At 44.0% G+C, this 12,083-nt stretch overlaps 1 protein-coding gene across 1 annotated transcript in view; it reads left to right on the forward strand.

The window, feature by feature from the left end:
- The first annotated feature begins 1,886 nt into the window (after positions 1–1,886).
- MAST4 (microtubule associated serine/threonine kinase family member 4) overlaps positions 1,887–12,083 on the forward strand; it is a 278,816-nt gene continuing 268,619 nt past the window's right edge. The window contains exon 1 of the mRNA XM_036402886.1: positions 1,887–2,181. Within this exon, the coding sequence (XP_036258779.1) occupies positions 1,963–2,181 (219 nt within the window). The 5' untranslated portion in view covers positions 1,887–1,962. The remainder of the gene's footprint in view (positions 2,182–12,083) is intronic.

Genomic DNA, 12,083 nt, shown 5'->3' on the forward strand with positions numbered 1-12,083 from the left:
TCAGTGACTATTCTAATGTATTCCTTGCTGCGCCCAGATTACAGGGGCTGTTCTGGCAGCTGATAATAACTGAAGTGTAGAAGTGCTTTGGCTAAGCTCTATTTTTTTCCAGTCTCATCCCTAGCAGCAAAAGAAAGAAATGACAGAGACCTGCAGCGTTGCTTTTTACCACCTGGCAATTTTCTTATACATTATGAAGAATAGGTAGGAAATTAAGCAACTTGTTCTGCTATGAGGATGACACTAGAGGCAGATTCTGACAGAAAAAGGTTTAGCTTTATAATCAAGGGCTCAAGAATTATAAATAAGTCCAGGTTTTGGAGATATAACAACTTATGTGCAGAACGTGGAGTACCAAGGAGGGACTTTTTTCACTGGTTAGTTAAAATTATTTAGCTAGGTTTGGAGCAGTATATGTGTGTAATTCAGTTGCCCAAAATCAGTTTTTGCCTGTGTGTGTATATTTAATATTTCCTTATCATCAAATATCAGTATAGGCAAATTTCTGGGTCAAATTCTGTCCCTAGTGACTCTTATAATCCTCTTCCACAATAAATTAACTTTTTAAGGTCTGATCTAAATACTGATTAGAAACCACAAAAAGCTATCAGCATTGTTACAACCTAATATCCAGCATCAAAAACAGAGAAGGACTGAGATTTGGAGAATTGTGTATCATTGTTTTTCCTTCCACTAGTAATCTGATGACCATAATAATAATAATAATAATAATAATAGTAGTAGTAGTAGTAGTAGTAGTAGTAGTAGTAGTAGTAGTAGTAGCAGTAGTCCTACTGTGTAAACTGATCAAATTAGGAATCTGAAAAAGTGGAGACTTGCATTCTGGTTCCTATTTTCATCAACTATCTACTGTTTTAATTAGAGTACATCAATAACTGGTCTGTGCTCGCATTTCTCTTTCTGTAAAATGAAGAAGATAGCTATTCTGTAGTGATGCTGTGGGACTTCCTTCATTACAAAAGCTCTTAGTCTGTTTTGTTTCACAATTGGATTAATCTGGGGTCCAGGAATAAGCAAATAAGGCCCTGGTATATACTATTTTATATTTATATATAGTATTAGCACATTAATTGAGGACCTGTGTTCTCAGGAAAGAAAAATAAGGAGATTTTTTCAAAAATAATATCGAAACTATATTTTAAAAATTTACAGGATAACTGGGTTTAAAAGCCATTTAGGTCCTAAAAAATGAAGGAGTCGTCCAGGAAGATTTGCAAAAGCTTTCAGATGCCTAACTTAGTTCACCTGCTTTGGTTTCAATGACTGAAAGCTTGGTCACAAATCCCAATGTCGATGCCCGTTTGAAACACTCAAAGGGACTTCTGTTTGCTGCAAGACCACAACTAGGCATCCATAGCCTTCTGCAAAATGGTACGAAGACCATGGTAAAACTGCTGCCATAAACTGCCGGTAGCTCTGTTTTAGAGGAAGTGAGGGGCGCAGAAAACCCTTATATAACGTAAAATAGCTGCTCTGACTTAAACCCGTGACATCGCCCGGGAGCGGAGCGTGTCTCGCTGTGCCCACGCCGAGCCGATCCCGGCAGATCCCGGGCTCTGGCAGACCCGCTGCCCGCTCCGCACCGGGCTGCGGGCAGCGGGGCCGGGCCGTCAAGGTGCCGTCAGCCGCGGGACGTCGCGCTTTCCCCACCTCCTGCCTCCGTCCGCGGCGGCAGGCACCCCCCGCAGCAGGGCAGACCCAGCCCCGCCACTTGCCGCCCTCCCGCCGCGCTCCGCCGCTCCGGGCCCGCCCCCCGCACCGCTGGCTCCGCCCGGCCCGGCCCGGCCCGCCCCGCCCGCCCGCAGGCGCCGCCCGCTGCCCAGAGCGCGGTGCCTGGCCCGGCCCGGCCCGGGAGCGCCGCTGCCGCGCTGCGCTCGGCGGGGCGGGGAGCGCGGCTGCCGGTGGCGGGGCATGCGGGCGGCACGGCTCTGAGCCCCGGCCATGGCGGAGAAAGTTTCGGCGGCTTCGGAACGGGCGCGGGGCGCCGGCCACGTCGGCTCCTCTTGCTCCGGCTCCTCCTCCGGCTCGGAAACTCTCTCCGAGGAGGGAGAGGGCGGCGGGGCGGTGACGGCCCCCGGCGGGGCGACGGCTTCGTCGGAGCGGGCGATCCCAGGCGGGCGGGCAGAGGACGACGCCTCGCTGGAGGAGCGGGATGAGGAGGTGCGCGGGGTCGGGGCGGCGGCGGCTGCTTCTCCGCCCTGTGCTCCGGGGCCGCGCCGGGAGCAGCGCGGCCGTCCCGGGGTGCGAGGCGGCGGTGACCCGCCCGCGGCGGGAGCGGCTCCGCGCCCACCTGGGGACAGCGCCTTCGCCTCAGTCTCCCCGGCTCAGCCCGAGACGTTCTTGTTTCTGCTCGGCCGGCTCTAGCCCTCTGGCTGCCGATAATTGAGAGTTGGGGGTTTTTGTACGGAGAGTGGATTTTTTGTTTTAGGAGAGCTTGTTTATGTGTGTGTGTTTTTCTGTTTTTCCTTTTTTTTTTTTTTTTTCCTATCCCCGAGCGTGTCACCTTTGGAAAGCGCCGCTCCAGAGCAAACTCTTTAATGCCAGAAGGAAGTGATGGGCAAGCCCCCACACTACAGTAATCCCTTGGTGAGAGCTTATGATATAGGCTGTGGATCATGGAGGAGCTCTGTGGGTGATAGATCTATATACCGTGATACGCGTTTTGTTCCCTTTTCTCTCCTGATCCAGCTACAATACCTACTAAGCACTCTTAAGACAAAACAGCCACCCCACAATGTTACAGTAAAACAACCTTTTTGGGTCTTGAGACGGATTTTTAGAAATTATTTTATTTTTTTCTTGTTGCATGATTCACACTTCTTAAATCTATTTCAAGCCATGACCCCAGCCAAGTGCATTGTTCCGTCTCACTGCTGCTTTACTTTGCTTCGGTGCATCATCTCTTGTGTGCCTTACTTACGGTCTTTTGTTGTGGTCAACTTTTTAGTTTGCTCTTAGGTGGCGTTTTTTTATTCTGTGCCTTTATGCAGCTGGATGTACAAAGGTTTTTTTTGAGAAACCTTGCATTTCTAGAGGAATATCTGTTAAGCTGGTTGAAGTTATTTTCAACTAGTTGGGCTGTGGTTGTCAGGAATGTTTCCCTCTGCAGTAATGGCTGTTTATGTAGCTCCTGTTTTTCTTCTTTTCCTGGTGCATCCTGTAAATTGATACAACTGTAGGGCGGCATGATGAATTGGAACTAAATATACCTTTCTGTATCTCCCTCCTTTTTTTTTCTTAAATACTCAAACTCAGACCAGGTTCCTTGCTTCTTTCAACTGCATGAGCCCCTGAAGAGTGGAATGTATTTGCAGTGAAATGCATTTACGGTAGGAGTAGGATGAATGTTGATATATCCACTTTTTAGAAAAATATATATAGATGTGAACTTGCTTTTTTGCTGAACTGGGTAAGAGCTCCATAGCTGCTGTTTGTATGGAGCACACTGCTAGGTGATTAAGATAACCTGCTTCTCGGCAGGAATGATACATGTGGGCTTGGGGCTACGCTTACCACAATTATGCGGTGTCTGAATGGTTTAGTGCTCTGTTGGTAAGCCTGCATAAAAACGTGTAGAAATATACAAAGTCTGTCTGTTCACTTAGCTAAACTCGGAGCTGCTGGCAGACCACTGAATTTCTGGTAGAGGCTTGTTATTTCTGTGTATGCTTTGGAGATAAATTACAGGCATCTTTTGAGTTGACAGTTTAGAGAAGGTAAGCCCGAAAATAACTCAACATTGCAATCATGGAATTTTGAAATTCTGTAAGGGCAATCTGATATCTCACCATCAGTTAGCAGTGCTAGAAGATAGCAGCTTAAACTCAAGTTAGTGTTGTGGTGGGAGAGTTTGCTTAGAATATGCAGCGTTATTCTGTCCCCTTTATTTCCCTTTTGCTAGATTCCCTTATTAGCCAAAACCAGATTTTTTTTTTTGCCTGTTTTTTGTGCATTGATTTTGCCCATCCTTCCATTTTGGTGTAGTCATTGTTTGCAGCTGAATTTCTGCCTACCTGCAGAACCACCTGGCAAATCCACCTGTATAATTTATTTTTTGTGCAAGGACACCACAGTGCATTACAGTGCAGAAGTTAATTTGAAACTGAGAGAGCAGCTATTCACAGTGGAAAAAAGTAAAGGCTGAGGTCCAGGATGTACATACAGATGAATTCAGGCTTACTTAAAGTGTCACGTGCTGAAAGTATCCCATTGAGAGAAGTGCATGAAGATATTGTTTTTGCATTGACATCCTGTTTAATTACTGCCAAATAATGAAATGTTGACGTTCTCTGTGATTTTCTGTTACTGAGTTCTTTTAGTTATATAGATCTCCAGTGTGATCCTGTGCTTGCAGGTTCACCATTTCTCCTCTTGCCCTGTCCTTGTTCCTATTGCCAGCATAGCAGAATTGAATCTGTTGTCACAGCTGTTCGGTATCCTTCAGACAGCAGTGGAACAGATTGTCCTGCTGCCTCTATTTCTACTTTAGCTGTCAGTAAATTCTTCTAAGTCATGACATAGGTTTCCAAACTAAATAAATGGATAGTTAGAAAACATGTAGATTTTCCCATACGCATTACCATTTCATGTGGTATTTCAGTAGAACTGTTTCTCCTTCTGTGACGTTGTATAAGACATCATTGACAACTTGAACCAGTCTCCTCCCGGATTTCTTTAGATTAAACAGCCCCAGTGTCATTCATCTTCTCCTGTAGAATGTGTTTCCAGACATCTGATCATTCTCATTGCTGTCCTGTATACTCATTCCTCCTGGTTACATCTGTCTAGAAGTATGTTGTCAAAAAGCAGGATGTCACACTCAGATTTACACCTTGCCAGATCTGCTGAACAGAGAGTTTATTTCAGAGGTTTCTGAAACACTGTTGTTTTTTACATACCCCAGACAGTTAATTTGCAGTTTGTGGTCAAGTTATGAGTTTTATGTCGTTTCCTGAAGAATGATATGAACATTTCTACTCTATGAAAAAGTGGTTTGTCTCCCCACCTCAGTGAAGAAAGCTTAATGCTGCTGTCTAGAGTAGGTCAGCTTCTTTTATGTTCAGAAATTAGACTGAAAGCATGATAACTCCTTTTCTGAGTATCATGTCTGAAAGAGTTAAATCCTGGAGGGAAACAAGGAAGGAAAGGGTGGGAAGAGATGGTACATCACTTTTTTTTTTCTTCCCTGTTGTCATTACTTCATCCTACAGTTGTGTAAACTTCATCTTAAAAAAAAATCCAAAAAAACCCACAAAATACCTGAAGAAAAACGGTCCCTCATTTCATGTAGTCAAGAACAAGTAATAGTTTACAAGATTACAGTCATCAGTTTCTGAAGTGTTTTTGATGTTTTACTTGAGATGTTAAGACACATGAGAGTTAAATAAGGGTTTGACACCAACATCTGAGAAGTGCTTTGCTTTTGGAACATTTGTGCATTGAAGTGCTGTGGGTAGCGAGCACATAAACACAAATGAATTCAAGCAGATTATTTGCCTATGCTCTTCTGAGGTGAGTGGCTAACTGCTGACGGCAGGCAGGATGGGATTGCATGGTGAAGGGCACTCAAGAACAATACTGCATAGATGATGGGTCACTGTATTTCTAATGCCATGTGGTTGGTTAGTTTTTTTTAATTTTATCCTTATTCTCGTCAGAGCTCTTTGCTGGAGAGAGTGTTTTGCAGACTATGAAGAGAAGAGTTGTGGCTGGACAACAGTATGTTTTCTGTTGTAATCTGTCTGCTTCTGCTCTCTGTAAGTAGTCAATGCTGGACTGGTATTGTGGAGGGTAATGGACATGGAGGATAATAATTTTGATGGTGGTTTTCAAATCTTAGTGAGTGTTTTATAGGGGAGCTGAAAGCTCATTTGGTTTGACCTTGTTTCTTAAGAGGAGAAGGAAGGCAAGCAGTGGATTCCTTGCTTACACCAGTATTGTCAAGGATCTGAAGGTTAAATTGTGTGTCTTGGAGTTGCATGTCTTTTCCATCACTTTTCCATAAACCTTGTCACAGTAAGTATACATGGCTTACCAAAGCAGAATAACAAACCAGGAAGAATCAGAATTCTTTCAGAATCATACCTTGCCATATAACAAAATGTCTGAAATGGATCTATAAGCTTCTGAATCTGCCAGTGACTTCTGAATTACCATAGTAAGTTCTCTTCATTATTCTAGATGCTTGGAAAAAAACTCCCTTAGAACCTAAAACCATTAAAACCTAAAACCTCAAACCATCCACAAAAAATGGGGAGGGGGGGGAGATACTGTATTTTGTTCTCAAATAATTCCAGTTCTTGCTTTGTAAATTCAGTGTTTGGCACTGAAGTGAAAATTTGAGTCTGTAAGAGTTGAGATGAGCAGCATGACAAGATGAGATTTCTCATGAAAAATGTCCACGGAGCTTTGAAGTTGATTGTTGCACATTTTCTCCTACTATCTAGTTAGTATGTATTGTGTATTAAAAAAGATATCTCACTGCACAGAGTACAAAACCTTTTTCTATTGTGGCTAACTCCTCTCCTGAATCTGCCTTCTTGCTGTTCATGTTGTGATCTGTTGCAGCTTCATGAGGACTGTGTGGTAAGAATTAATTACTGAGAAGCTAAGATTTTGTTATTAGAGTATTCATAGCAAGGTGAGGAGTGTGATAAAGAATGTATTGCTCTAGAAACTACGCTTTCACACATTAATCTTTCAACATATGCCCACTGGGAAGGTACAGTCCCTTCAGCATTACAGATTGTGTGCCATATCTTCACCCCAACAAAATTGTGGTGCTGTTTGGGAGAGGGGTGGAAATCAAAAGACTTTGGGGTAAAATAAGCAGTGTATAAAGTGATGGCAATGTAATGGAGGTGGTGATAGTTCTGGCAAAATGTCACTGTGACGTAGCTAGAAAGTAGTATTTTTGTTACTTCTTTCCATTCCTGCTTATCCTGCTGCAGAAGCAACCATGGGACATTCGCAGGCGGCGGTGTGGCACTTAGCACATTTTTTTCCTCTAATTGTTTCAGGCATTCTTGTCTCTTAACAATGATGGATTCTTCCCTGTTGTAGCACACATGAATGATAAAGCTAGCTAAGATGAATAGCCTAATTGCTGAAGTATGATCTTTAGTTCATATTAAAGAATAGTCATGCCATAAAAAAAATTATTCTTCTCAGGGTTAAAATGAATGTGGTGGGATTAAATAAAACAGTCTAGTCTCGAGCAGCTGCAAAACTGTTATTGTGTCATGTCAGCCAGACTAACAGCATTGCTTTTGGTTTTTTAGCTATGTTTGTGGTAAGTTACCTATAAAGTGAAATACTTGACAATTTGAGTGAGTAGGGCTGTCTCAAGAGTCATGTAAAAGACTTCATTGATTTGCTTTTAGTATGAAGAAAATGTGTGTTTGTCTACTGCTTTAAACCTTTCCTGTGCAGGATAGGCCTTTAAAGGTGCCTGCTGCTATGTTCCCTTATTGTCTCAGAAATCCTCTGGGATTGGAGGACATGGAGGGACACATGGTTGAGGGATTAATCTAAAACAGCTGTGTGTGCTGCTTGATGTTTGAGAATAACGCTACAGTAGTAATGTTTGCAGCTCTCTGGAACTTCTTTTCAAGAATTTGATGGGTATAAATATGCCTATAACCAGAATATCTATCTGTCTTCTCACTTGGAATAAGTGAGAAGTGAAGAAGCATACATTGAGTTGCATGTCTTATTTTTTGCACCAGAACTATTTAGATATTTAAAATTCTGGAAAGAGGTGGGCGAGGAACTGATAATTACAGCCTTCAAAATCTGAACAGTTTGCAAAAGTAGTTGAGAGGCCCTTTTACACCCTTTAGATTTTTCAGACTGGTGGACATAGTCCCGAGGCTAATCTTCAGTATCCCTTGGTGTCTGTACATCCAGCTGTGAAACCAAATTTAAGAAATGTCTTTTTTGAAAAGCTGCAGCTCTGTAGAAGGAGTACAGCCCGAGTCCAACATAGTCTGCTGCCTTTGACAGTGTGTTGGCTAGCTGTAAGCTGCTTTGAACTGAATGTTGGTAAACATAACAAGGTGTGTTACTCTTGTACTATCAGGAAGCTCTATATGATGGGGCTACTTTGCCAGCAGTAACAGCTTGTGTAAAGTTGACCTTGTAGAAGGGAATAAGAGAATCTGAAGTCTTGAGGCACAAAATAAAAGCATGGCCAAGCACAGTGTAAATGAGGAGGTCCTTGAGCTAGGAAGCTGAGCAGCTAGGTAGCTTTTCTTCTGCAATGATTTGTGCAATGGGATAGCTTCCCTCTTAGTTTTGTCACAAATTATGCACTCTGTTCTCCACTCCCAAAGTACAACTGTGCTCAAAGGTTGTAGTACTGAAGCATTAATACATATTGAATACTTGGTTTCTGATCCTACTGTTCTTGTTAGTGCCTAGAGCTGACAAACATTACTAGCAATGCTTTTCTGTACAAGGCATGACAAAAAGATTTACCATTCCTTTAGAGCAAAAATCTGGAATGCAGAATTGGGAAATTTAGGAATAAGGGGTATAAAGACTCTGAAAAGATTAGTAATGAGAACAGAGTCCCTGCAGTTTTTAAATCTTCCTTCAGTGAAATTGCTCTGACACAGGGCTGGAGGTTTTCTCTTACATCCATTATGACGAAGTAGATGCCTGTTGTTAAGAATTTCAGTAATGCAGAACTGTGTTGCTGGGCTGGGATCTCACCTGCTCAGGCTTTGTCTTAAGAGAAATACCAGTCTTCTTAACAGCTTCTTTAACAGGGAAAGAGGAAAGAAGGAAGAAAATTTTTGTTTTGTTTCTAGTTTGGTTTTTTTGGTTGTTGTTTTTTGGTATGCCCAGCAGTGTTCTAGCATATGTTGGGAGCTTCTCAGTGTTATGGTATCACCAGCAGTACTGTGCCATTGCTAAGCTCCTTTAAGAACAGTGATGTGGGCTTGAAATATTCTGCAGTCTAAAACCCACGAGGTCCTACTGCCAAATTTTATGATTTGTTGCTTCAGCCTTCAGATTTTTCAGATTTTTTTCAGTTCTTCTCTTGCAGCTGTGGTGTTTAAAATTGTTTTTGAAGCTTTATAATCATTGGGTGGTGTTGGGTTTTAAGCTATGTGAGTTGTGGGAGACTGGTGCTTAAAGTCATAAAATGCTGGTAGCTCTTTTTTTGTGATAGAGTGAAAGCAAAAAATTGAGGACAAGGTAGCTGAAAAGGTGGAAAACATGGGAATGTGTTGGCAAATGAGCTGTGCTTTGAAATCAAGCCAGGAACCTATCTTAGCTTTTGGTTTACTGAGCTAAGTAAGGTTTTATTTACACTTTGCTACCAGATGGGGTGCCCTCATCAAACCTTCTGTCTGAAAGACTCTGGCTCCAACCAAGGAGCAGTGGGATGAATGCCTTGCCCTCCTGCACAAATGTATCTAAGCTGATGAACTTGCGCTGTTCAGAAGTGAGCTACAAGTACCTCAAGGGTAAAAGTGTAAGTGTTCACCGTACAAACAGCCTGGCTGCCCTTGCCACAGGTTTCTTTACTGAGTAACTTAAATTTCTAGTGGGAACCAGGGATGAATGGAAGACTTTTTTCTTAATGGATAATTCACAGAATTCACAGAATGACTAGAAGGTTGGAGGAGACCTTAAAGATCATAAGTCCAACCCATGCCCTGACACCTCAGCTAAACGATGGCAGCGAGTGCCACATCCAGTCTTTTCTTCAACACATCCAGGGATGGTGACTGCACCACCTCCCCAGGCAGACCACTCCAGTACTTTATCACTCCTTAGGTAAAAAACTTTTTCCTGATATCAAACTTGTATTTCCCTTGGTGCAGCTTAAGACTGTGTCCTCTGGTTCTGTCATTTGCTGCCTGGTGAAAGAGACCAACCCCCACCTGACTGCAACCACCTTTCAGGGAGTTGCAGAGAGTGATAAGGTCACCCCTGAGTCTCTTTTTCTCCAGGCTAAACACCCTCAGCTCCCTCAGTCGTTCCTCACAGGATTTGTGTTCCAAGCCCCTCACCAGCCTCGTTGCCTCCTCTGGACCTGCTCAGGTGTCTCAAGGTCCTTCCCAAACTGAGGGGCCAGAACTGGACACAGCACTCAGGGTGCTGCCTCACCAGTGCCGAGTACAGGGAAGGGTGACCTCCCTGCTCCTGCTGGCCACACTGTTCCTGACACAGGCCAGGATGCCACTGGCCTGTATGGCCACCAGGGCACACTGCTGGCTCATGTTCAGCCGGCTGTTGAGCAGTACCCCCAGGTCCCTTTCTGCCTGGGCACTGTCCAGCCACACCATCCCCAGCCTGTAACGTTACTGGGGGTTATTGTGGCCAAAATGCAGGACTGGGCATTTGGACTTGTTAAAACTTCATCCTGTTGGACTCTGCCCATCCATTCAATCATTCCAGGTCTCTCTGCAGAGCCCTCCAACCTTCCAATAGATCAACACATGATCCCAGCTCAATGTCATCTGCAAATTCACTAATGAAAGCCTCAATCCCCTCATCCATGTCATCAATAAAGATATTGAAGAGAACTGGCCCCAGCCCAGACCCCTGAGGGACACCCCAGTGAGCAGCCCCCAGCTGGATGCAGCACCATTCACCACCACCCTCTGGGCCCGGCCATCCAGCCAGTTCCTAACCCAGCACAGAGTGCTCCTGTCCAAGCCGTGGGCTGCAGCTTTTCCAGGAGTGTGCTGTGGGAGACAGTGCCAAGGCCTTGCTGAAGTCCAGGTACGCAACATCCACAGCCTTTCCTGCATCCACCAGGCAGTCACCTGGTCATAAAAGGAGTTCAGGTTGGTCAAACACAACCTACCCTTCCTAAACCCATGCTGGCTGGGTCTGACACTCTGGCCATCCTGTGAGTGCTGTGTGCTGACACTCAGTATAAACTGTTCCATAACCTTACCTGGTACAATCTGGCTAACTGGCCTATAATTAACAGGATCCTCCTTCCCATCCTTTTTATGAATGGGCATCACACCGGCCAGCTTCCAGTCCTCTGGAACCTCACCAGTGAGCCAGGAGTGCTGGTAAATGATGGAGAGCAGCTTTGCAAGCTCATCTGCCAGCCCCCTCATCACCTGGGATGGATCCCATCTGGTCCCATGGATTTATGAACATCCAAGGGGCTCAGCAGTTCTCTGACTGCCTCCTATTGTATAATGGGGGGACCATTCTGCTCCCTGATATCGTCAAGCAATCCAGGAGGACAGCTGTCCTTAAGGCAAGTCTTCTCACTAAAAACTGAGACAAAGAAGGCATTAAGCACCTCTGCCTTCTCCTGATCTGTAGTAACAGAGTTCCCTTCTGTGTCTAATAAAGAACAAAGGTTAGTCTTACTCTTCCTTCTACCATTAATATGTGTATAAAAACATTTTTTGTTATTCTTTATAAGTTGTCATTTTAAGTTCAAACTGAGCTTTAGCTTCCCTAATTTTTTTTACATACTCTAGCAGCCCTTTAAATACTACCTAAGAAACCTGACCCTCCTTCCAAAGATAATACATCCTTTTTTTATTCTTGGGTTCCTCCAAAACCTCCTTGCCCATCCAGTCTGGATGTTTGCCTCGTGGACTTGTCTTTCAGCACATAGGGGTAGTCTGTTCCTGTGTCCTCAAGATCTCCATTTTGAAGCATGCCCAGCCTTGCTGAGCTCCTTTATTTTTAAGGTCTACTTCCCAAGAAACTCTCTGAATAAGTCTCCTGAGTAGGCCAAAGTCTGCCCTCCGAATGTCCAATCTAAAATCCTTATTAATGTTCCTCTTGACTTCACCAAATATTGAGAATTCTATAATTTCATGATCACTATGCCCCAAGTGGCCTCCAATCGCCACATCTCCCACCAGCCTATCTCTATTTGCAAATAACAGATCTAACACAGCCCCTCCCCTTGTGGGCTCACCAGCTATGAGAAAAAGTTGTCCTTCACACACTCTAAGAACTTCCTGGACTGCCTCTTTTCAGCTCTATTAAGTTCCCAGCAAATGTCTGGCAAGTTGAAATCGCCAGAAGGAACTAGGGGTGATGATCCAGAAACATTCTCCATCTGC

The sequence above is a fragment of the Molothrus ater genome, chromosome Z (assembly GCF_012460135.2).
Source record: "Molothrus ater isolate BHLD 08-10-18 breed brown headed cowbird chromosome Z, BPBGC_Mater_1.1, whole genome shotgun sequence".
NCBI classification, from domain to species: Eukaryota; Metazoa; Chordata; class Aves; order Passeriformes; family Icteridae; genus Molothrus; species Molothrus ater.